The sequence below is a fragment of the Macrobrachium rosenbergii genome, chromosome 43 (genome assembly GCF_040412425.1).
Source record: "Macrobrachium rosenbergii isolate ZJJX-2024 chromosome 43, ASM4041242v1, whole genome shotgun sequence".
NCBI lineage: Eukaryota > Metazoa > Arthropoda > Malacostraca > Decapoda > Palaemonidae > Macrobrachium > Macrobrachium rosenbergii.
Window position 1 is genome coordinate 47,214,125 of NC_089783.1, and position 12,500 is coordinate 47,226,624.

At 35.8% G+C, this 12,500-nt stretch overlaps 2 protein-coding genes across 2 annotated transcripts in view; both read left to right on the forward strand.

The window, feature by feature from the left end:
- Positions 1-525, forward strand: part of LOC136829065 (nucleolar protein 58-like) — a 21,239-nt gene extending 20,714 nt beyond the window's left edge. The window contains exon 3 of the mRNA XM_067087448.1: positions 25-525. Within this exon, the coding sequence (XP_066943549.1) occupies positions 25-525 (501 nt within the window). The remainder of the gene's footprint in view (positions 1-24) is intronic.
- Positions 1-12,500, forward strand: part of LOC136828866 (uncharacterized) — a 201,144-nt gene that overhangs the window by 154,004 nt on the left and 34,640 nt on the right. The gene's annotated exons all lie outside the window — the stretch shown is intronic.

Consider the following 12,500-nt stretch of genomic DNA (forward strand, 5'->3'; position numbering starts at 1 on the left):
AAGAAAAAAACTCGGATTTCTCAGCGAACGAGACAAGCGAGAGTTGAGTATCCTCCAAAAATTTTCGATGAAGAAGAAGAAGAAGAAGAAGAAGAAGAAGAAGAAGAAGAAGAAGAAGAAGAAGAAGAAGAAGAAGAAGAAGAAGAAGAAGGATATCTAAAACTCCAAAGAGAAAACCCAGCCAAAACTTTAATTTTCTCAGCGAACGAGACAAGCGAGAGTCGAGTAATCGTTCAAAAAATTTTGAAGAAGAAGAAGAAGAAGAAGAAGAAGAAGATGATCTTGATGAAGAAGAAGAAGAAGAAGAAGAAGAAGAAGAAGAAGAAGAAGAAGAAGAAGAATATCTCAGACTCCAAGGAGAAAACCCCACCAAAACTTGAACTTCTCAGCAAAGGGGACAAGCGAAAGTCGAGTAATCGTTCAAAAAATTTTGAAGAAGAAGAAGAAAAGGATGAGGAACAAGAAGAACAAAAACAAGAACAAGAACACTTAATACCTCCAGGAGAGAACCCCACCAAAACTTGAACATCTCAGCGAAGGAGACAAGCGAGAGTCGAGTAATTGCCCAAAAAATTTTCGAGCCGGTTGAGGTCAAGTGCATCTTATGACCCGAGGGCAAATCGTATGAGATAAAAATAATGCGGGGCAGACAACCGGGTAGACGCTCGGCAGGAGAGGCAATGACTAATCAAGAACGAGGGGGAGAGGCAGAACGACGACGGGAAAGACTTGAAGAACGAGGGCTGGAAAAGCGAGTGATGGAAGTTAAATATTACGGAGAAATGAAAATACAAAAAAAATAAGTGGGCAGAGAAGCTAAAGTACGTTTATTGATCTAGTTGATTAATTGAAATTCAAATAAGAGATTGTGGAAAACAGATTCAAATGCAGAAAAGAATTTCAACAATGAATGGTTTATTCGTGGAAAAAAAAGGCCTATTGACATGATGACATCTAACCCGTTAGGGAAAAATAATTTTTTATTTCACCTCAAAATAAATGTTTTAGCATTTCTGGCTATTTTTTTAGCCTAAGCTCATTGCACCAAAGCGACCCAGATGGTACAGTATATTTAGCCGACGGTCTGTTTGTGCAAACAGATCACGTTGAGGTGTAAGCTATTCTTTTGGCCCCCTTTATCTGTAATGACTGTCTTCATGTCAGCTTTTAATGGTGTCATCCTTTTACTTCAATATTTTCAGTAATTTTGTTTTTGTTTGTGCAACTTGTTTGTTACACCACTTATGTTTTTTGCCTTCATATCTGTGATCGTCCCTTTGTCCGCGGATTTGTTTGTCTAATGACAGGCTTCATGTCTGACTGCCCAGTGTTTTGTCCATGAAAATTAAGCCAGTTTTTATGTTTGTCTGCGTGTATGTCTGAGTATTTGTGATCTATATCATTTTGTGGTCTCGTGTTTCGGTTACACTTTTTCTTTGATTCCACGAATCTCACATAAATTACTGAGACATTCTCTTCAAAATTATTTCTGAACCATTTATATCAGGGACAGGTGCCCAACTTATTTTCTGCTCTTCAACGGTTGGTTGAACTTCTGCCGAATTTGGGGATCTTGTTGTCCTGTTAGCATCAAGCTGCACGAGATTGACTCTTGGGTTATACTTCTTTGGCTATCAGTGTGGACATCTGAGTCACTCTTCTCAGAAACATTTCCTGGTGAACAGTGACTATTTCAAACATTTTCCTTTCCACAACGTTGCCCCTTTCGGGTGTGGCAGAATACAGACATTGGGATTTAAAGATTGGTCAGTTTATAGAAGGACTGCCCTTGTTTCATATATCTCTTGGTTGCTAAACTGATGATACTGTCCTTCTTCTCAAGGCAACGAAGAACTTCAAGGTTTAATCACTAGGTCTGTTCACCACACTCAGAAATAAATGAGCCATAGGTTAAGGGAATGGTCATCCTTCTACCGAAAGATTGTGGGAAGTACCAGGCACCTTTCATCTTTGGGTGTGGTCTTCTTCTTAGGCCTACCTAAATCTTCCCTATACTCTCTAATCTCTAATACCCAGTGTCTATGATTCTATAGCCTTATCATGTATACAGTATTCTTTATATACTTCCGTAATATTTTGAATATAATGCCATGTTTATTTTCACTAGTAAAATCGAACATAGTTAACCTATATTTATGACAAATTTCAGGCAATGGTTTCCTGTCTCATTCTTCCTCCCTTCTAAAGATATAATTACTTATGTCGTCTTACACAGTGTTCATTAATTTAGAAAACTTACATCGTTCGTCTTTGCTGATAATTCGTCGAGAGCCAATTATGAATGAGAATCCTTACCCTTACAAAAAACTCTATTGAAAAGCAGTACTGATGAAAACTTACTATTTTAACGCTTTTATTTCTCCCATTTACCTGTTTTTATATTTTTTTTTCTTAAAATCAAATGAAAGTAGTGGAAAGTGAAAGTCTAATTTATTTTGAAATCTTAGGAGAGGTTGACCTCTGGGTATTTTAACCTTTTTTAACCTTAAAGCGTAACAAGGCTCAAGAACGCTCGGTCTGTTGCTTGCCAGGTAAACCTGTACCTTAAATCGAGTGGATTTATTGATTGCGAGCTGTCTGACTGTACAATAAATCACGCGGATTACAACGTAAAAAGGGGGGATTGATAGCCATCTAATTTAACGTGCATTTTTTCCAAGTCTAGCCGAGTAAAAAACTTGACTTTCTTAAAGAGAAGGGTTCTAGTTTGTTTCTTTATGCGTGCATGTTTTCTTCCTTCTAAGAAAATAGTCTGCTTTTTTAAATGTAGAAAATCGTTATTTGTTTTCAAGTGAGGATATTTTATTAGTTTTGTCAGATTACAAAAAAAAAGTAGACACCATACACGTATATAGAGCAAAAACTCTAATTGTTATTTTTCTAGCAAAATAAGCTTGGAAAGCAGAATAAGCAGCTATAACTTAAATCTTCAGTGAACTCTCTCTCTCTCTCTCTCTCTCTCTCTCTCTCTCTCTCTCTCTCTCGACTTAGTGCAACTCTGAACCAAGAAGTTATTGGCAGAAATAGCTTCTTGATCGTACAATACTATTATTTGTTTTAGTATTTTTTCTTGGAGATTCTGGTTTCCATGAAGCGTAAAGATAAAAATGTATTTTCGTCTTTTTTCTATTCCTGGATGGCTTTGTAAATACGCAAACATCTCTTAATAGGACAATAACATCCAGCAATTTCCAATGTATTTAAAATGAGAGACCAATTTGTTTGCTTGACAGCATTTGCGATTTCGAATCATTTAGCTAAACTCACTGAACTTTTGCCTCAGCAATAGGAGTAACTTTTGGAGTTTCCTTGTTTTTGCTTTTTTTTTTTTTTTGGTCCTTCGTTTCCATTTACTAAAGGTAATAGTTTTAGCGAATATCTATATTACCAGTAGTACTTTTAATTTTTGTTCAATTTAGATGTTTTATTTTTGAGAGAGAAGGCTTTTCTGACATTTTTTTATTAATAAAATTCCTGGTCATTCCCTGCCAGGTCATCTAACTCTCAGTGCTTACCAACTACATTTATTTTGTGAATGTTTGATTTTGCTTCGTCAGTGAGTTCGGCTGGCGCAAATAGTCTGACAGTTTTTAGAAACCTCTAACAATTCTTTCTTTCTTTTTTTCAGTATTCACTCTAACATTTTGTTAAAGGTGAAAAGTACTTTTATGTAAGTTTGCAAGAAATCATATATGTTGATGTGTATCATGATTTTTCAGACACACCCCTTGGCATATAAGAACAGATTTCTCAGACACACCCCATGGCATATAACAGCAGGCTTTTAGCCATTTCATAGGATGAGGCTGTCAGGCCAATAACCCCATCCCCACAAGAAGGACACGGGAGTACCACAAACCTTTGCTTCTGTCTCTCAATAGTGACCACCCTTTCACGAACTGACCATATCCAATGTTGCTTAAACGGCAGGCAAACTGTGCAAGGTCACGTATGCATATATGTATATATCAGTAAGAATCAGCACTGAACTCTTCAATAAGATCAATAAGAAATCAGTATTGTACTTTTGAAAGAAGATCTAAGAAGCCTTTCACGCTTCTTGACAGTAACTAAATTTACACAGTGCCTGAACGTACTTCCAGAATTTTCACACTTGGGTGAGTAGCGAACGCTCCCAGCACCAAAGGTTATAATTAATAATAATAATAATAATAATAATAATAATAATAATAATAATAATCTCACTCATGTCGCAAGAGCTCTATCGGGCTTGGAACGGCCCTTCGCTATCTTCAATTCCAGAATTCACCTCCCACACGCATCTCGGAGACTTCCTCGGGCTTGGAACGGACCGTCGTTATCTTCTTCAATTCCAGAATTCACCTCCCACACGCATCTCGGAGACTTCCTCGTTAGATAAGATCGATCACTCTTCGTTTTTTTTTTTTTTATGTTTCTACTTTTTGTGGCCACTTTTTTTTATCTACATTTTTTTCTTCTTCACCCGGTTGACCTCCCGCTGATAATTAATAGTGTCGTGATTTCTAGACGCTTGGCTGGATCTAATCAACTAGCTCTGGGCTTCATTTTTGTTTGGTTTATTCCCCCGCTTCCCATTCCTCCTCTCTCTCTCTCTCTTCTCTCTCTCTCTCTCTCTCTCTCTCTCTCTCTCTCTCTCGCTAAGAGATTTATCTCCTTTTGCATAACCCTGTTGTAAATGGCCTGAAAACCTGTATATTCATGTAAATGTACACTAACTAAACATGCAATAGCACTAAGTGTATTACACCGTTTTTTCATTTTATATTACTTCTTTGAGATTTACATTATACTAGCCTCTATTCTTTTCTTATTATTTTCCGAAGAACGAAGGTGGATAAAAGAATAATAACCCTTAATATATATATATATATATATATATATATATATATATATATATATATATATATATATATATATATATATATATATATATGTTATATATATATATATATGTGTGTGTGTGTGTGTGTGTATGTATGAATTTGTGTATATAACTTCTGCCACACTATTTAGTCTAGGTATAAGGCGGAAGATCTTGCTCTCCGTTTCTTTCACATTCCCCGTGGTCACATACGTGTCTCTCTCTCTCTCTCTGTCTCTCTCTCTAACTTCTCTCTCTCTCTCTCTCTATATATATATATATCTTATATATATATATATATATATATATATATATATATATATATATATATATATATATATATATAGATATAGATATCTATATATATATATATATATATATATATATATATATATATATATATATATATATATATATATATATATATACTGTATATGTGTGTGTATGTATGTATGTGTGTAATTGTAATAGCCACAATGCCCTCTTAATTTCATGAATTCTTCACACTTTTTGGATACGCTTGTCACTACAAAGCCTTGGATCCAAGTACAAGAAATATGAAGCAATTATGATGTCCGGTGGCGGGAATCGATCCCGCTTCCCATAATCACAACGAAGTTACATTGCCGACCTGACCATGAGAAGGGTTTATATATATATATATATATATATATATATATATATATATATATATATATATATATATATATAACATACATATACACATACACGTATATATATATACATTTATATACATATGCTCTTATTTATATACATTAACATATATTGTACAAATCAATTGTAAGAGTTTGCTCCATCCTTCAAGGCATGAGCGTTGCCCCGGAGAAGAAGCAGATTATACTAATTATGAAATATCCTTGAGAAGAAAAAATACCGAAGACGGTCGATCTATAATTCACTAATGTAGTTCTCCATTATGAACCAACGCGTAGAATGTGTTTTAATCCCTATACACTTCCAGACGTATATATTATGATGGAAAAAACTGTATAGAGTACCTTCAAGTCTCTTATCTCATAGATGATGGCTAGTGACCCCTCTATTAATGTCTGGTCCAACTAGTCCGTCTAATATATGGAGTTCAGCGAAGCGTAACAGGGAAGAAATTACCCACTATGACTAAATAATGAAGGTTATTCTAACAATCGATTCCTAATGAGGAGCTGTACAGGCGCATAAACAAGCAAGAGAAGAAAAATACCTCGATAAAGGTGTTCACCAGTCCTGACTCTATCCGCAATTTGAAAAAAATTATATATTTGCTTTGATTCACTGTACTGTAACATAACAAAGACGAGGAAAAAATGAGAACGTTCCTTGTGTATAAGTGTTGGGAATTAGTTAAAAATAAACTTAAAATTGTAATGATTGACTGAGACTAACATTGTCGTAAAGTTTATGGATTTTAAGCGTATTTCTGACAATATGCCAATACTTACACACGAGAAAAAGGTCTTATTTTCTCCTCATCTTTAAAGAACGTGTTTGTTGCTCATAGTTTTCATGATTAAGAATCTTTGTAATCTGGATTTTTTTTATTTTTTTGTATTCAACATGAATCTTGATGTATATATTTTTTCCCTAGTTTTTCATTCCCAAAGCTCGAGTGCAATCCACTATTTTTTTTTTCTCCAATAATAAGCTTACAGCTTCTTGTGAGGAGGTGAGGAGCAAGCGCCGTTGCTAGCACAAGGTCCACGGAAAACAAAACCAAAGCGAAACATAATATAGACTTCTATTGTAGTTCATCAATGTTAGGCGACATCAACGCCTTATTGTTCACTAAGTAGCGATCTGAATTATCAGAATATTCTCAGTAGACAAATTTGTTGCTTGTAACCTGAACATTCTGAAAGAAATGTGTTTGTGCACTTTGGAAAAAAATGACAAAATTATACATAATAGAAAAACGCAAGATATTCAGACATCAAAACATATTAAGAACGGTATACTGAGGCAAGAGAAAATAAAAACAACAGGTCTAAAGATAAAAATACACTGAATCTGGTTCCAGAGAAAGATCTGGCTGCACAAGACCAGAGAATAAGCAGAAGAAGAAAAAAATATATAAATAATTACAGTATCCACGGCGATAATGACCCTCTATTAGTTTCCATCTTTTAAACAACAGCAGAGATCACTTAGGCATTTCAAAGTCAATTTCCGCCGTTTAATTAGCTTGCCAATTAACATTTTTCACGAATCTCGAGGACGGACCTAATCCACATATTCTAGAGGTAGTGGGTTGCGTACAACCATTCTAATAACCCTCATTATCTTCATTATTTATTGCACCCCGCAACGTAAATCGTTTACCTCGCCATCCGCGTAAGATAAATGGACCTTACCTGTATGATGAATGGATTGCTCATCTCATCGTCGCTAATGGAATCATTATATTGTCGTAGGGACTGATTCATTGTCCTTATTGATTGATTGGAGATTTATTTATGGCCAGAGATTACTTTTCTTTGGAGCACTGACTTGCATAGCTATTTGTAAAGGACTGTTGCAAATGATATTCAATCAATGTTTTTGATGATGAGATAAACATACATGCATACGTGCATACATACATACCTGAGTATTTAAGTAAATGGATAACTTTATTTGTACAAATTCACTCGAACAAGGGAAACTGCTTAATGCTTTAAAGATGAAGATGTGCACTTAGATATACAGATGCAGATGTATATTTGTATATACATATGAAACAAGAAGAGAGAGAGAGAGAGAGAGAGAGTCAAGAGTACACTTAGATATACAGATGCAGATGTATATATATGAAACAAAGAGAGAGAGAGAGAGAGAGAGAGAGAGAGAGAGAGAGAGAGAGAGAGAGAGAGAGAGAGAGAGCCAAGAGTATTCAGCCTCCGTGATAACCGGTGAATGATCTGATGACATTTTTCCCGTTACATTTCGTCGCTTTTCTTTACTTCACGAATTGTCCGTCCCCGTTATGGACCTAAGTAATAATAACTCGAAGTGACTTGCATAAAAGTCTTTCAATAGTGCAAAATCTTTCCATCCTGCCGCTTATTTCACCTTTTCACCGGGAAAATATTCCCGGGAAAATTGATTAGCTGAGCTTGAATGGTACCATTTCATACATTGCTCTTCCATTATGTATAGCATTCTATTTATCCATATATCTGTTTCAGTTGTAAGTCTTTTCTCTTTGAAGAGATGGCAGCTGAGTGTATTAACCTTCCGGTTCTCGGCAAGTTTTTTGGAGTGAAGTTACTACTGCCTGCTACCCAGCATAGCAGAAGTAACCACCAGGTACACGATTCATTGCTTAGGTCAGGAAAGGTACAATGAGTTTTAGGGCAATGCGCGCGCGTGTGCGTTTGTGTGTGTGTTTGTGTGAAGATAGATAGGTAGATAAATTTAAAAACTTACGCTGCACAGGACACGAGCAATAGTAGATATATATTGTAGAAAACACACACCATATATCTGGGTCACTCGTGAAGGTAGATTCTTTAACCCTGAATACCATTTTCTCAGAATCAGAAGGGCATTACCTCTTAGGTTTAACCTTTCCTCTAAAGCGTAAAAATGAATATAGATTACCCACCTGTGCCCGTTAATTTTTATCTGACGTCCTAATCCAAAGCCTCAGCTGATAAGAAATCCCCTGGCATTTCGTTCGCGCTCTCATAATTTTTAAAATGAAAAAAAAAATTATTCATCACAATAGATATTTCACCGGAAGCCACGAAAATACCATTAAAAAGTGCCGTTTTGTGAATATGCCCGAATTTTTGTAACATTCCTGGCTATACTATATAAGAGACCTTAGTGGGCATAGTGGCCCAAATCAATTTGGATCATTAGAAAAAATGGATTGATTCAATTTCCTCCCTAAATATTAATAAACTTAAAAAGAGACAGAGCAGCCGAAGGAGTACAGAGAAAGTTTGAGATTTCCGCATTCTGTCAGTTCGTAGCAAGAAACACTAATGCACAGCTTAAGCATCTTGTAGCTGTGCTTACGGAATAAGTTATCAATCTATTTTTAACCAAATGAATTATGAAGTATAATTCCAAATAGTCTAAATACATGTATGAGTGCTTCTCGTCATTTTTTAATTTTTGAAACGTTACTAATTTCACGTTATTTTCTGTGTTACGAGTCTCAAAGCTCTCATAATTTCCTGTCTAATACATTGTTGTAATCGCTTCCCCGCTTACGATTTTACCCAAAGGATATATTAATTCTTTGGTAATCATAGGACAGGAAAGTGCAATTTGTCTAATATTTTTTCTCGGTTTTTATTATATAAGCCCTGTCTTATCACCGCTTAAGATTGTATGCTTCATCTTATCATATCTTAATGCAGTGAAATTAATTTCTTTTTGGTCAAATTATTGTGTCAAAATAAAAAAATTTCCCCTCCGTTGGATATCCTCTGAAAAGTTTTATTTTCACTGGTATTCGGCCTTTGGGAGGAGACGTTTCCTTGCATTTTTTACCTTCACAGACAACTGCACTTTCTCTGGTGTTTGTGTACAGCTTACAAATAATGCCTTCTGCCTGTTACTCAGAAACCCAGCTGCTTCTCCTAAAACTCTTTTACCGCGAGACATTCGGTTCTTTCCTTTTTTTTTTTTTTTTCGTTTCCTGGGAACTATGAGAAACATGAAAAAAGGCTCCGTTTTTTCTCTTGTGTATGCAACAATATTTAAGGAATGACTGAAATACAGTGTACGCTATATAATATGAAATATCTTCTTTAGTCAAAACATTTTTAAAGTATTTAAAAACAGCAAATTTGAATGTCATTTCCCGGGATCTCTCTCTCTCTCTCTCTCTCTCTCTCTCTCTCTCTCTCTCTCTCTCTCTCTCTCTCTCTCTCTCTCTCGTGTATCATTTGAGACAAAAAAGAGAATTTATGATGTAAGATGAAGCAAAGGCTAATAAAAATTCTTGTTATAATTATGCATCTAATGATAGACAGCAGAATTTCGGAAGAATTAAATAGCAAAATTCATGAAGATGAGAAAACACTCTCTCTTAAGGCATCCGATAACAATTTGTGCTACTGATGGGGTCTGCAGCAAATTATTTTGCACGATACAAAACAAAAAAATGAAAATGAATTACCGTTAATATCGAAATCTGTCTTATGTCAGTACTTCAAGTTTATTTCCCTTTTGTGGGATGTATCCTCTACCTCTTTCCCTCTCCCCTCCCCTCCCCTTCCCCGTCTCCTCTCTTTGCTTCCTTGGGGTTTATCGTATCCCCAAAATCTAACCTCTAAACCTAGAGCGTCCCCAACCGAAGACTGGACCTTTCAGACCCCTTTCCAGTTCAATTACTTCCAACCTCTTTCAACAGCTCTTGCTGACATTCCTACTGTCTTTGACTAAGTTCGTGTCCACAATATTCTGAGAAATATTACAAAGCTTCATTGGGCGACCGTACTAGCAGAATAATTGTGTAAATAAATACTTTGTTTGAATTTTGTCGTCTTTTTAAAGTAAATACGAGTGATGTAAGATGGAAGAAAAATACTTTGTTCCTACTAGGGTCCATCTGTAAATAAAATCCCTGAATTATTTTTGAATCTTCAAATAGCCGTGGATGTACCACGGGTCTCTAAGTTGTTATTAATACCTCTGAAGAGGTTGTGATTTTGGTTCCGTCTGGCTGTGTGACTGTCATTCGTCAATTTCTTTTTCCTTTTCTGTCTTGATATCGGTTGTATTTCATTGTATTTTATTGTATTTTATTGTGTGAGTTTAGGCAACATCCAGAGAGTGTGAACTCCATAAAAAGAGGATCCCCTAAATCCGTCCATTTTCTGAATAAAAGTTTCTAGGAACGCCAGATCCCACTCCCAGGATGATTTCTAGGTGGCCCCCAACCCTGACCCCCTTCTGGCAACACCCTCTCCACCCTGTAGTTATCCCTCTAGATCTTACTCACGGTCCTTTACTCTTCCCCGTCTCTCTTTCCACCTTTTGATTTCCTGAAACCTTACTCTTTGCTCCTTCGGGCAACTAACGATAAATCAGATTCTTATCGGTTCCCAACGATTGTCTTTTTTTTCTTCTTCTTCTTTTAAGACCGACGCTTCCTTGTTTCTTCGCATTGATGTAGGTATTAGGTTACCATTCCCATCGGCCTTTTTCGTTAAAATATTAATTTCATTCGATTTATGTGCTCAAGCAGGTCTTTGATATCTCGTTTTTCCTCACCATTCATATTTTGATGGAAAATACTGGCAGTCAATCAGTCAGTTATTGTTCGACAGAAACCCCTTATTTGTTCTGTGTTTTTCATTTTCCTATTTTTGCTCGACGGTGCAGTTACATGAAGGACAATTTCTTGCCTTAACTTTCATCTTAACCTTTAAAGAGGACTGAATTTTAATCTATGGTAAAATAATTTATTTCCGAATCAACAATTATAGCTTGGAATTGCTCTCTTTCTCAGAGTGGATCCTATTACACTTTCACTTAAGAAAGTGAAAAACCGATAATTCCTCCTCTTCTTCTTCTTCTTCTTCTTCTTCTTCTTCTTCTTCTTCTTCTTCTTCTTCTTCTTCTCTCTCTCTCTCTTTGGGAAAACATTCAGACACTTTTTGGTAAATGAAAACATTCTTAGATATCATGCAGTTTTCCCTATTAAACTTTCACTTAAGAAACTGAAAAATTCATCATTCTTCTCTCTCTCTCTCTCTCTCTCTCTCTCTCTCTCTCTCTCTCTCTTTCTCTTTGGGAAAACTTTTAGACCCTTTTTGATAAATGAAAATAATATTAGATTTCATGCATTTTTTCCTGTTAAGCTTCACTTAAGAAAGTGAAAATCCATCATTCTTCTCTCTCTCTCTCTCTCTCTCTCTCTCTCTCTCTCTCTCTCTCTCTCTCTCTCTCTCTCTTTGGGAAAACTTTCAGACACGCTTTGGTAAATGAAAACATTCTTAGATTTCATGCATTTTTTTCCTACGGTTCATCTCCTAATAACGTGCTGTTAATAGTCATGTTAATAACGTCCTCTATTGCTTTATCGTGTCACGCAGACAACAGACGATTAGAACAGACACTGTCTTTTGTATTCTATAGTTTGCATTCAGTTAATAAGAATCTTCACTAAGTAATTTAGCTGATTTCTTCTTAACTTTAGGACATTGTTAGTAATATATATATTTTTTAAAGACAATCAACAGTGTCTGAAGCTTTGCAAGGATAATGCATTATGATAATATCTTTCAAAATTTTGGAAAGACTTTTTTATTTACTTAATTCAGTCTTGGTAACTGTCTGAAGAACAAAAACGTCCAGTAAATCACAAAAGATAACCATAGGGCCTTCCATTACGTTACTGGCCATTTGTCTTCGTTGGCAGTTTACGTTTTCTCATTCCTTATCCATATTTTGCATTTCTTTACTGCATTTTTTTCTTCCCTTCTATTCGGTCATTTGATCTTCATCTTCATTATCACCATCATCATCATCAGGTTTTCCCCATCTTCTTTTCTTGCTTCGCGTCCATGAACAAGTCGCTCTTCATCACTGTCCTTCGCCGAGGCTCGTAAGACCGCCACACTTTCCACTCATCTCGTGAACTTGAGGCTCCCGAAGG